Source organism: Ranitomeya variabilis, chromosome 3 (assembly GCF_051348905.1).
Source record: "Ranitomeya variabilis isolate aRanVar5 chromosome 3, aRanVar5.hap1, whole genome shotgun sequence".
Classification (NCBI taxonomy): domain Eukaryota; kingdom Metazoa; phylum Chordata; class Amphibia; order Anura; family Dendrobatidae; genus Ranitomeya; species Ranitomeya variabilis.
The window spans coordinates 365,808,080-365,821,681 of record NC_135234.1 but is presented as its reverse complement, the minus strand read 5'-3'; the positions used below and the strand labels follow the sequence as shown (position 1 = coordinate 365,821,681).

Here is a 13,602-nt window from a genome sequence, read left to right as displayed (position 1 = left end):
CAAGAATGGCTAAGAGGAAAACATTGGACTATTCTGAAGTGGCCTTCTATGAGCCCTGACCTAAATCCTATTGAGCATCTTTGGAAAGAGCTGAAACATGCCGCCTGGGAAAGGCAACCTTCAAACACGAGATAACTGGAGCAGTTTGCTCTGGAGGAGTGGGCCAAAATACCTGTCGAGAGGTGCAGAAGTATCATGGACAGTTACAGGAATTGTTTGATTGCAGTGGTTGAGTCAAAAGGTTGTGCAACAAAATATTAAGTTAAGGGTACCATCATTTCTGTCCAGGCCTATTTCATGAGTTTTATTTTTTTTTTTAATTCTATGGAAGCATGGTTGAAAAGCAATGTCTGACTTTCATTTGTTAATTTTCATACATTTTTTATTTATTATTACTTTTGTCAGATTTAAGTTATTTCTGTCACCATTGTGGGTTTTTCTGTCATTAAACGAGGTATACCAACAATTTTGACCAAGTGTGTATCACCAGTAACCTTTGTTTCTAGTGTGTGGCAGCCCACCTTTTCACCCGATAATTGTTGTGCCTCTGTGATACAGTACTTCAGTCACCGCACCACCATTATTTGGCAAAAATTGATATTATCCAATGTTAGCAAATACAATTTCATTGCAGGCGTATCGACGTGTTCACATGATACGGTAGCACTACTTGGCTATGGATATGTAATGGGAAACCCAAAAATTACAAGTCTGTATAACAGTTGCATAAGTAAAACATTTGCATAATGATAAGGCAACCTTGGTAACCAGAAGGAAATCTATACTGAAGCAAGATCACCAGTAACATGAGAAAATGACAGGAGGCACTAGCACATGACAGCCCAGAACCAGACAATGCGACTGGAGCAACTTAAGCCCCTAATTTTTATAAGAGGTTAGCTGATTCATTTGAGTTTATTTACATAAAGAAAAGAAGTGTAGTGTACCTGAAGTCTTTCCTTTGTCAAAATAAATATCTTAGGGTATGTTTCCACGGTCAGGAAACATTGCAGATTGGACGCTGCATACAGCCGCAGCGTCCAATCAGCAGCGGTCAGTGGAGGGGATTTTATGAAATCCCATCTCCAATATGCGTTCAAAGACGCAGGTGGCAGACCTGCGTAGCTGGACTTGTGGCGCGTCTTTATAGACTGCAGCATGTCTATTTATCTTGCGGAGATGCTCAGTCTCCACAAGATAAATGACACAGTCTATGTATAGGATGCGGTTATTCCGCATGTGTTCAATGAACACATACAGAATCACCGTGCGTACGAAAGCCAGCAGCGCTTTGGGTGGAACTGCGTCCAAAGCGCTGCATATACGGAATGTGGAAACATACCCTAAAAATCACTAGAAATTCAGCACTGGAGCGATGGGGGATTTAAAGAAACTTGTCATGTGATTCATGCTAACCACGAGCAGCATGAATCAAAGCCTGGTTGCCTGATTGCAACGAGGTATATTTTCCAGAGCATTTCAGAGAAAATATAGTTAGAAGATCCGTCCATGGACCATAGGCAGAGACGAGACTAGTCTGGACCATCCCCTGGTCGCCTTTTCCCAGTGCTGCTCCAAGATGAGTTATGATATTTTTTTGTGATCTCTTTTGCTGCTGTTAGTGCAGTTATTATTTTTTTTAATCCAAGAAAACCTAATTTAAGAGCCCTTCCTTAGAACTTCCACATAACAGTGCCCACTGCCTATGCAATAGTTACTATCAACTGCCAAGCAAATGACAAATACTGATCTTGCTCACTACGGTGCCCTCCTCTGTCAGGAGGGCCCCGTAGAGGTCAAGAAGTTATGTTAGCAGCTAATGAGAAGCAACTAGAATGGAGCTACCATTTCATTCCCTAACATCTACAGTATAGCTAGAAATCAGCACAGGAAAATCCAGGTAGGGCAGAAAGAAGGGTTAAAGGCGTGGTACAGTATGGCTTGGGGAAACCATGGGCCACTTCCAGAAATGTCATAGCTAGGAACTTCACACAGAAAGCGATTGTAGGCCACATGAGGCTCAGTTCCTACTGTAATGTCCAGATGCAATATTTGAATAATTTTTACTATGGAATCCTGATAGATGTGCTATATTAAAGACATCAAAACCAATGTAAAAACATGGACTTACTGTACTCAGCTTCCAACTAGTTAAAACTGTGTATATAATAGTACACTGGCGCTACACTATTAAGGAGACACTAAAACAACACTGCTGCTGGTGATTAGACAGGGTCTGTGTAAACCCCTGCTTAGTAAAAAAATAAAAGTGAATGCAAAAGTTATCACCTGCGCTAAAAGGGTACGTTGGTGGATAGAGTAAGTATGTGGATACAAGGAGAATAGTTGTGCAGATACGGTAATTAAAAAGCAATGCCGCCAGACATTATGATTAATTGCCCAAGCACTTACTGCATGGATCTGTGATGGCGCTGCAGCGTAGCTGTAACTTTTCCCGAGAGGTGTCCAGTGATTAGTCCCGTAGTGCGGTAGAGCAGAGGGGTAGAATACGCTGGATAGCTGCTCGCTGGTCACAGGGAAGCAGGACGAGCCGCCTGCATCTGGCGTGCCCCGGCCGGAAGCAACGCCGAAGCAGTGGCGGAGCGTGAAAAGGGCGTAGCTAAAGTGTGACGTCACACACAAAGTAAGGACGGGGAGCGTGCAGGGACACAAACCAACGCGTTTCGAAGGATAAGTTCCTTCTTCGTCTGACGAAGAAGGAACTTATCCTTCGAAACGCGTTGGTTTGTGTCCCTGCACGCTCCCCGTCCTTACTTTGTGTGTGACGTCACACTTTAGCTACGCCCTTTTCACGCTCCGCCACTGCTTCGGCGTTGCTTCTGGCCGGGGCACGCCAGATGCAGGTGGCTCGTCCTGCTTCCCTGTGACCAGCGAGCAGCTATCCAGCGTATTCTACCCCTCTGCTCTACCGCACTACGGGACTAATCACTGGACACCTCTCGGGAAAAGTTACAGCTACGCTGCAGCGCCATCACAGATCCATGCAGTAAGTGCTTGGGCAATTAATCATTATGTCTGGCGGCATTGCTTTTTAATTACCGTATCTGCACAACTATTCTCCTTGTATCCACATACTTACTCTATCCACCAACGTACCCTTTTAGCGCAGGTGATAACTTTTGCATTCACTTTTAGTTAAAACTGCTTTTTGTGCAAATTCCAGTCTATGGCCAGTATCGATCCAGATTTTTATGTTCTATATCTTTCAATCAGGTCCTTTTAAGTGAGTGATTTCTTATCATCAGCATTCTGTCAGCACTACATGTGCTGTAACGTACATTCCCCTTACTTCTCAGAAAGCATTACACATGACCTTATCCAATTTCTTGCTTGGCCTGTCTCTCTATTTTGCCTGTATGCAGATTGACAGATAGAAGAGCAGGAGCAAATAGACAAAGACTCTTGCCCATGTCCTGTAATTCATCTCAGTGTCACTGCTTCTAGTGATGGGTTATACTCATCATCAGGCAACAGACAGCTAATAAGAAACAAGGGAGACACCTGGTGACCAGCAACTTTGAAATGTTAATTTTGGATAATTAAAGTACTTTGCCATTTTGTTTATCATTGCATTGGCCTCACATAAGTCTAAGGGTACCGTCTCACAGTGGCACTTTGGTAGCTACGACTGCACGATCCGTGACGTTCCAGCGATATACTTACGATCTCGCTGTCTGACACGCAGCAGCGATCAGGGACCCCGCTGAGAATCGTACGTCGTAGCAGATCGTTTGAAACTTTATTTCGTCGCTGGATCTCCCGCTGTCATCGCTGGATCGGCGTGTGTGACGCCGATCCAGCGGTGTTCGCTTGTAACCAGGGTAAACATCGGGTTACTAAGCGCAGGGCCGCGCTTAGTAACCCGATGTTTACCCTGGTTACCATTGTAAATGTAAAAAAAAAAAAACACTACATACTCACATTCCGGTGTCTGTCACGTCCCTCGCCGTTAGCTTCCCGCACTGACTGTGAGCGCCGGCCGTAAAGTAAAAGCAGAGCACAGCGGTGACGTCACCGCTGTGCTGTGCTTTACGGCCGGCACTGACACAGTCAGTGCGGGAAGCTGACGGCGAGGGACGTGACAGACACCGGAATGTGAGTATGTAGTGTTTTTTTTTTTTTACATTTACAATGGTAACCAGGGTAAACATCGGGTTACTAAGCGCGGCCCTGCGCTTAGTAACCCGATGTTTACCCTGGTTACCCGGGGACTTCGGCATCGTTGGTCGCTGGAGAGCTGTCTGTGTGACAGCTCTCCAGCGACCACACAACGACTTACCAACGATCACGGCCAGGTCGTATCGCTGGTCGTGATCGTTGGTAAATCGTTTAGTGTCACGGTACCCTAAGATCAGTGAAACAATAGTGACCACTCAAGCTTTTAATGCAGCAAGAAAGATGAAAAACAGTTAGTTTAGCATTCATATTTTATCCAATTATTAAAATATATGTAATAAGGATAATTCATACCTGTACGTACATAAGATTCATGGCATGTCTTGGCAATTTCTGTTGCCAATTCCATATAATGCTCTTTTTTCTTGTCCGGTGCATCATTTGCCCCAAGCGCCAACATTCCTGCAGCAAAGCAAGTCAGATGTCCCATTTTATGGTCCAGAACGCCACCTCTCCACTCAGCAATGTATGTGAGACCTCCAGCAGATCTTTTGATTAGATGTGCTTCAATTGCCTGAAACAATGAAGAAAAAAAGGAATTTAAACGCGTTCAGCATTATTGAGCACAATATCTCTGTTGCTTGGCATTTTCCACGCTCAAACGTTCTGTTTGACTATTTCAGTGGTTCATATCAGTGATGAGCTCTTAATAATTAAACCATTTATCTGTTATCAATGATGTGCTCTTGGTCTTGTTATTAATACAAGATTTATCTTTATAAAAATGTATATCTCCATCACATCCACCCATGTTTGCCATGCACAAATAGCACCTCATAATGTACTATGCAGTATATTGTATACATTAGACATGGCACTGACGGATGAAGGGGCTTCTTGTGGAGATACCTGGCCATTGGATGAAGCTCTGCTGCCTACATTGTGAGGTGCAATGGGGAAGTATAGCTCAGATTACATGCTTGTTCTGTTGTATCACAAGCAGCAGGTGAACACATGTTTATGGTGAAATAACCACATTCCGACTTAGTTATTATAGTTATTAAGGTTGAAGGAAGACTTTAAGTCCATCTATTTCAACCCATAGCCTAACCTAACATGCCCTAACATGTTGATCCAGGGGAAGGCAAAAAAAACCCATGTGGTAAGAGTAAGCTCCACCATGGGGAAAAAAATTCCTTCCCGACCCCACATACGGCAATCAGACTAGTTCCCTGGATCAACGCCCTATCAAGGAATCTAGTGTATATACCCTGTAACATTATACTTTTCCAGAAAGGCATCCAGTCCCCTCTTAAATTTAAGTAATGAATCACTCATTACAACATCATACGGCAGAGAGTTCCATAGTCTCACTGCTCTTACAGTAAAGAACCCGCGTCTGTTATTATGCTTAAACCTTTTTTCCTCCAGACGTAGAGGATGCCCCCTTGTCCCTGTCACCGGTCTATGATTAAAAGGATCATCAGAAAGGTCTTTGTACTGTCCCCTCATATATTTATACATTAACATAAGATCACCCCTTAGCCTTCGTTTTTCCAAACTAAATAGCCCCAAGTGACTTGATCCGATATGATCGAAATGGTAGCCAAAGTTTAGTTCGTATCTGCACCTGAATACCATAATTTTTCCTTCAGTGAGAGCCATTCAGAAACTGCAAGTGGCTCTCAATGGGGTGTTGTTTCCAATCGTTCACAAAAAAGAGCCAGCTCTTTGTGTGGGATCAGTTGCGAATAAGTCATTACTGAACCAACACATAAGCACCAGCTCTTTATTCAGTCTTAACCTTGATGTTGCAATTGGCTTCCACCTCCCCAGGCAGCACAGAGTTGGGACAACCACCATTTGCAACATAGGTGTCACGGGGTTACCGCAACGGAGTGGAGCCAGAAGACTGCAGCGTCTCGTCGCTCCTACTACACTGAGAAGAAGCACTTCTCCAGTGTATTTATTTCATCCAGCAGAACAGGGGTTAATCGGCCATATAGGAAACCTCCTACATTCAGCTGTGCTTGGTTAGCCACTCCTTTTCCCTAAAAAATCTGGGCTCCATTACCAAGTCATTGTGTTAGCAATTTGCTGCTTGATCTTGGAGTGGGAGAAGTTGGTGTTGTGAAGGAGTGCTGTAGGAATTTATTAGCGACTCTTGGCTGGTTTGTACGCTTGGAAATCCCCTATCCTTCCCTGTTTTACTTTCTTCCCCCTCCCTACATACCCTGGTGAATACCTCTGTTATATGTGAGTGTATATTTTGTGTGTGTGGAGTTTTGCATTTACCCTTGTCTTGGTCACCCTGTCTGTCAGGCTGGTGTACTGTGGTACATAGTAGTGCCTCTCTTCCCCAAGTGGGGAAGGAGGCCCCAGCATCTTCGCCATCTGAAGTATCACGGGGAACAGGGCGAGCTAGGGCGCCCCCTAGTGTTAGGGCCAGTAAAGGTGCCCCCTGGTCCCAGGTCAATCGTCTGTCGAATCTTGACAATAGTTGCACGTCCCTGTGGTCACATCCCCATTTACTAGTTATTTATAGCATATCCTGTGGAAGGATTTCACTCACTAGGCAGCGTTTGAGGTATTCACCAGTAGCAAGATCTTAAATCATGCAGGCAGGCTAATTAAAACTTTCTAAACCTTCCACAAAAGAAGCATCAAAGCAGCCTCTTGGCAAAAGGAAAATAACATAAATAGTCCATGCAAATAGACACCTAAGGGTACTGTCACACAGTGGCACTTTGGTCGCTACGACGGTACGATCCGTGATGTTCCAGCGATATCCATACGATATCGCAGTGTCTGAAACGCTACTGCGATCAGGGACCCTGCTGAGAATTGTACGTCGTAGCAGATCGTTTGGAACTTTCTTTCGTCGCTGGATCTCACGCTGTCATCGCTGGATCGTTGTGTGTGACAGCGATCCAGCGATGCGTTCGCTTGTAACCAGGGTAAACATCGGGTTACTAAGCGCAGGGCCGCGCTTAGTAACCCGATGTTTACCGTGGTTACCAGCGTAAAAGTAAAAAAAACAAACCGTACATACTCACATTCCGGTGTCCTTCAGGTCCCTTGCCGTCTGCTTCCCGCTCTGACTGACTGCCGGCCGGAAAGTGAGAGCAGATCACAGCGGCGACATTACCGCTGTGATCTGCTTTCACTTTACGGCGGCACTCAGTCAGTGCGGGAAGCAGACGGCAAGGGACCTGAAGGACACCAGAATGTGAGTATGTACGGTTTGGTTTTTTTTACATTTACGCTGGTAACCACGGTAAACATCGGGTTACTAAGCGCGGCCCTGCGCTTAGTAACCCGATGTTTACCCTGGTTACCCGGGACCTCGGCATCGTTGGTCGCTGGAGAGCGGTCTGTGTGACAGCTCCCCAGCGACCACACAACGACTTTCCAACGATCACGGCCAGGTCGTATCGCTGGTCGTGATCGTTGGAAAGTTGCAGAGTGTGACAGTACCCTTAGTGTCAGTCTGCCCAGTGCATCATATAAGTGTATCATACAAGTGTGTGGAGCAATTAAAGAATTAATCCAGAATTAAACCAGAAGAGAGCTGAAGGTAACTGGATAGTCACTGTAAACAATGTTTCTGTTTGTTTTCACTCTCACCCCTATAATCCTTCACTTTATGCTAACCCCCTAATCCCTACACCAAGTAAGGAACTGATTATCTCTCCCTCTTTCCTCTGCATGCATCTCATCTCCTCCTAAGAACTTTTCCTCAACATACAATCCTCTGTCTCCAAACACAGACAGCCCTCTCATGCCCTCTCCTGCTCCCACCTGCTATCACTTTCTCTGCTCGCCCTCACTGTCAGTGATATTTCTCCAAATCCTGGTCCTCCTCACCACATCCCCACAGTCATTTCTACCTCCCATCCACAATCTATCACAAATTTCCTTAACTTCTCTGACCTTATACCCATCTGCCCAGCCCCCGCTTCCCCAGTCCCACTAACAGGAGCTCTATGGAACGCTCGCTCTGTCTGCAACAAACTTTCCTACATCCCTGATATTTTCATTACTAACAAACTTTCCTTCCTCGCTATCACCAAAAACTGTCTCAACACCTCTAACACAGCCTCTCCAGCTGAACTTTTGTATGGTGAATTCCATCTTTCCCACACACATCGCCCCAGCAACAAGCATGGCAGAGGAGTTTGTTTTCTCCTGCCAGATAATTGCTCCTTCACTCACATCCCACTTCCACCCTCTGTTACCATCCCTTCCTTTAAAGTGCACTCTGTGAGCATCTGCTCCCCCACCAACCTCCAACTGGCTGACATTTATTGCTCCCCTGGGCAAGCCACCACCTTTTTTGTCCACTTCACCACCTGGCTACTTCATTTCCTCCGCTGACATCCCCACTATCATCATGGGTGACTTCAAAATACCCATTGACACTTCCCACTCAGCTGTCACTAAACTTCTATCTCTCATTTCCTCCTTCGGCCTCTCTCAATGGTCTTCTGCAGCCACTACAAAGATGGCCACATACTGGACCACATCTTCACCTTCCTCTGCTCCCTATCTAACCTCTCTAACTCACCTCTACCTCTTTCTGACCACAACCTACTCACATTCTCTTCCCTTGCCTCTCCAGGTCTACAATCCTCACCCCACAAACTTGCACACCCTTGCAGAATCTCAAACACCTTGATCTACACTCACTCTCTGAATCCCTTCTCCCTCTTACAGACATAAGTTTCCTACGCAATGCGGATGCCGCTGCAGCTTTATATAACACCACAATAGCTGCAGCTCTTGAATCGGTCACCCCTCTCACACATACCAAAGCTCACAAAATCAAAAGACAATGCTGGCACACCAGCCTGACCAAAGAACTGAGGTGGGCTTCCAGGGTTGCTGAGTGGAGATGGAAAAGATCACACTCCAACGAGGACTTCACCGCATTCAAACAGTCCCTCACTACTTTCAAGGCCACACTCGCCTCAGCAAAACAAAGCCACTTCTCATTTCTCATATCCTCCCTGTCTCACAACCCTAAACAGCTATTCAAAACCTTCAATTCTCTCCTCCTTCCCCCAGCACCTCCTTCCTCTCCACTTATCACAGCTGAAGACTTTGCCTCATTCTTCAAACAGAAGATTGATGACATCAGAGAAAGCTTTGGCCTACAACCCTCATCCGAACTACTCAGCCCTCCTCCTCCAAAACCAGCTTCTCCACCATTACAGAAGATCAACTTTCTGCCCTACCCTCGAGATCACATCTCACCACCTGTGCACTTGACCCCATCCCACTTCATCCTAACCCTCACCACAGTCTTCATTCCAACCCTAACCCATCTCTTCAACCTATCATTAACAACTGGTGTTTTCTCCCCATGCTTCAAACATGCCTCAATCACAACCATCCTTAAAAAGCACTTGCTTGACCCATCCTCTGTATCTAGCTATCACCCCATATCACTTCTCCCTATGCCTAAAAACTACTGGAACATCATGTCCATTTCGAACTGTCCTCCTACCTCTCTTCCTGCTCCCTCTTCAACCGCATACAATCTGGTTTCCGACTGCGTCACTCCACTGAAACAGCCCTAACAAAAGTCACCAATGACCTACTGACTGCCAAGGCCAAGCGACACTACTCTGTTCTCTACCTCCTGGACCTGTCATCTGCCTTTGACACAGTGGGCCACTCCCTATTACTACAGACCCTCTCATCTCTTGGCATCACTGACTTGGCCCTATCTTGGATTGCTTCATACCTAACAGACCTGACATTCAGTGTTTCCCACTCACACACCACCTCCTCACCTCGCCCCCTATTGATCGGTGTCTTGCAAGGTTCAGTCCTAGGGCCCCTGCTCTTCTCCATTTACACCTTTGGCCTGGGACAGCTCATAGAATCTCATGGCTTGCAGTATCACCTCTATGCTGATGTCACACAGATCTACCTCTCTGGACCAGATGTCACCTCTCTACTAACCAAAATCCCAGAAAGTTTGTCCACTATTTCATCCTTCTTCTCCTCTAGATTTCGAAAACTTAACATGGACAAAACAGAATTCATAATCTTTCCCCCATCTCACTCGACTCCCCCAACAGACCTATCTATTAAAGTAAATGGCTGCTCACTCTCCCCAGTCCCACAAGCTTGCTGCCTCGGGGTAATCCTTGACACTGATCTCTCCTTCAAACCACATATCCAAGCCCTTTCCACTTCCTGCCGATTTCAACTCAGAAATATTTCCCAGATCTGTACATTCCTCAACCAAGAATCTGCAAAAACCCTAGTGCATGCCCTCATCATCTCCTGCCTTGACTACTGCAACCTCCTGCTCTGGGGCCTCCCCTCTAACACTCTCGCACCCCTCCAATCTATTGTAAGCACTGCTGCCCAACTAATCCACCTGCTCCCCTGCTATTTCCCACCCTCTCCCCCCTGTCAATCCCTGCACTGGCTCCCCATTACCCAGAGACCCCAGTACAAAAGCCTAACCATGACATACAAAGCCATCCACAACCTGTGTCCTCCATACATCTGTGACCTCATCTCCCGGTATTTACCTGCACGCAACCTCTGATCCTCACAAGATCTCATTCTCTACTCCCCTCTTAGCTCCTCTTCCCACAATCGGATACAAGATTTCTCCCGCGCATCACCCCTACTCTGGAACTCTCTACCACAACATATCAGACTCTCGCCTACCATGGAAACCTTCAAAAAGAACCTGAAGACCTACCTCTTCTGACAAGCCTACAACCTGCAGTAACCACCGATCGACGAAACCGCTGCACGACCAGCTCTACCCTTGCCTACTGTATCCTCACCCATCCATTGTAGATTGTGAGTCATCGTGGGCAGGGTCCTCTCTCCTCCTGTACCAGTCGTGACTTGTATTGTCTAAGATTACTGTACTTGTTTTTATTATGCACACCCCTCCTCACATGTAACGCGCCATGGAGTAAATGGCACTATAATAATAAATAATAATAATAATAATAATACAAAGCCATCCACAGCCTGTCTCCTCTATACATCTGTGACCTTGTCTCCCGGTACTTACCTGCACGCAACCTCTGATCCTCACAAGATCTCCTTCTCTACTCCCGTCTTATCTCCTCTTCCCACAATCGCATACAAACTTTCTCTCGTGCATCCCCCCTACTCTAGAACTCTCTACCCCAACATATCAGAATCTCGCCTTCCGTGGAAACCTTCAAAAGGAACCTGAAGACTCACCTCTTCCGACAAGCCTACAACCTTCAGTAACCACCGATCCATCAAACTACTGCACGACCAGCTCTGCCCTTGCCTATTGTATCCTCACCCACACCTTGTAGATTTTGAGCCCTCACGGGCAGGGTCCTCTCTCCTCCTGTACCAGTCATGACTTGCATTGTTTAAAATTACTGTACTTGTTTATTATTATGTATACCCCTTTTCACATGTAAAGCGACATGGAATAAATGGCGCTATAATAATAAAATAATAATAATAAAAAAGTGACACTCACCCAAACAGAATATGTGTCCATCTCTAACTCTCTGGCAGGAGTCTGGCAATGCTGGAGATCTGCACACCTCCTCTCACAGTGCTACAATAACACAGCTGGACTTCCTTATATCTGCCGTACCTCTCCCTGGGGTGGGAATATGTGAGCAGCCAGTCCCACCCATCTCTCTGACTTCTCATAAACCCGGCATATTAAGTATCAGCGCTATACATGCTGGAGCCTACTTTTCCGGGCTTACATCGCTAAGGCTACTAACCTCGATGACACATATCTTCCCTCGAGGACCTGTCTAGCGACCATCCTACACCCGTATGTCGTAAATGTTTGCAGTGGGAATAAACCTTTAAGACTCTGCTCACACTCATATGTTTTGGGGTTCTGATATTTTTATGTAACTCTATAATGTAAATCAGTTATCTGGTATATACTACTGTGCTAATATACATGTCCGACAATAAGAATATTCTAGAATTAACCAGAACCAAGCTGTTTAGCACTTGAAGGCTGCAGATGTCCAGGGAAATAGATCGAAGTCTATTGATTCAAATGAACACCAGGCAACACTTAATTTGTCTTACAAATCTCTGTAGCTGAATGTACTGTTATGAACAATTTTGCTGCATGAAACCCATGTTTTTTGTTGAATCCATACCCTGCTCTGTGTGTACTGCTCTCCGCTGAGCTGCTCTCCGTTCAGGGGTCTATTTAGTGATTGGTGGTGGTCTCAGGACTCGGACTCCCACCAATCTTCAGGCAATTAAAATGCCTGGCATATTTGAAAAATAAATGATCAAAGTTTAGTTACTCTTTAAAGCCAAATCACATTTTTTTTTTTTACTTTGTGATGTTCTAACAAGCACTGTTGCAGGCAGACATGAACATGGTTCATTATGTACCTTTTTCATCATGCATTAATGCTAAAACCGAAGGTAAAAAACTTTGTAATTTTCTGTGTATCTTATTAGAGAAATATGCTACGTTTCTTCCCCACTTATCAGTTACTTCTCTCCCTGTGCTGATTATTCACTCTCAAAAACTGCTCATATATGTATACAAATCTGCCTTCAGTGAGAGATCAAAAATAAAAAAAAGGCACAAAGTAAACTGCTAAAGCTTTTTAGTGAAGAGGGAAAAAATTGCTAAAATGCATAACACAAAACAAATATATGTCAGAAAAAGTGTTATTTCTTATGTACACCCATGACTGCTTAATTTACTGAAAGTGCACTAACAGTTTAAACGATTGCACATATACTAACATGTCAACAGTAGAATCATTTCTTTTTATCTACTGTAGCATTAAAATAATAATATAATTGACTGTGTGAAATCTTAGATTCCCTGTGATTTTTCCTGCTGTACTGTAAGCAATAAATGGCTACTTCATGTTGATACAGTACAGTATATTTTATGTAGCTCAGCAAATATTAGCATACAGATTTGTTGTATTTTGTTTTGTTCTCTTTCTTATGGAAAGTAATTCCCATCATTGCAGATACTTTTTAATTTAGCATCTTGTAGACTGAGCCCTCGAGGGCAGGGTCTTCTCCTGTACCAGTCGGGGACATGTGTTGTTTATGATTATTGTCCTTTTTTATTATGTAAACCGCTGAGAGTGGAAGCGATCCAGTCTCAGCGGTGGACATCACGGACGTTCACGTAGTGCGACTTCACGTGGTTTTTCTCTATCCAGATGACTGATGAAGGTCATTTGTTGACCGAAACGTCTCTTATTGTTTCTGCATTTTCTACATTCAATAAATTTCTTTTGAATACACTTGTGTGAGTGCCAAGTGTTTCTACGTTATGGATGGTTATATGACAGGTCTTTAATGGCTATCTAGGTAGTACTACGTGGAGATCTCCAAGCTGGAGTAGGGTGATTTATAGGCCAGGCAGTGTTTCATGGAAAAAAATTTAAGGCAATAAGCTCACCGACAGGAAAAATTTAGCCAATGACATGC

At 44.8% G+C, this 13,602-nt stretch overlaps 1 protein-coding gene across 2 annotated transcripts in view; it reads right to left on the bottom strand.

The window, feature by feature from the left end:
- The window catches only part of LOC143816023 (mannosyl-oligosaccharide 1,2-alpha-mannosidase IA-like), a 284,363-nt gene that overhangs the window by 41,843 nt on the left and 228,918 nt on the right, over window positions 1-13,602 (bottom strand). The window contains exon 10 of one of the 2 annotated variants that reach the window (XR_013223873.1): window positions 4,502-4,711. Coding sequence is in view for 1 of the 2 variants with exons in the window: in XM_077295925.1 (XP_077152040.1) it covers window positions 4,492-4,711 (220 nt within the window). In the remaining variant the exon portion in view is untranslated. Of the gene's footprint in view, window positions 1-4,491; window positions 4,712-13,602 lie in introns of both variants that reach the window. The other variant, XM_077295925.1, reaches the window with a different exon arrangement.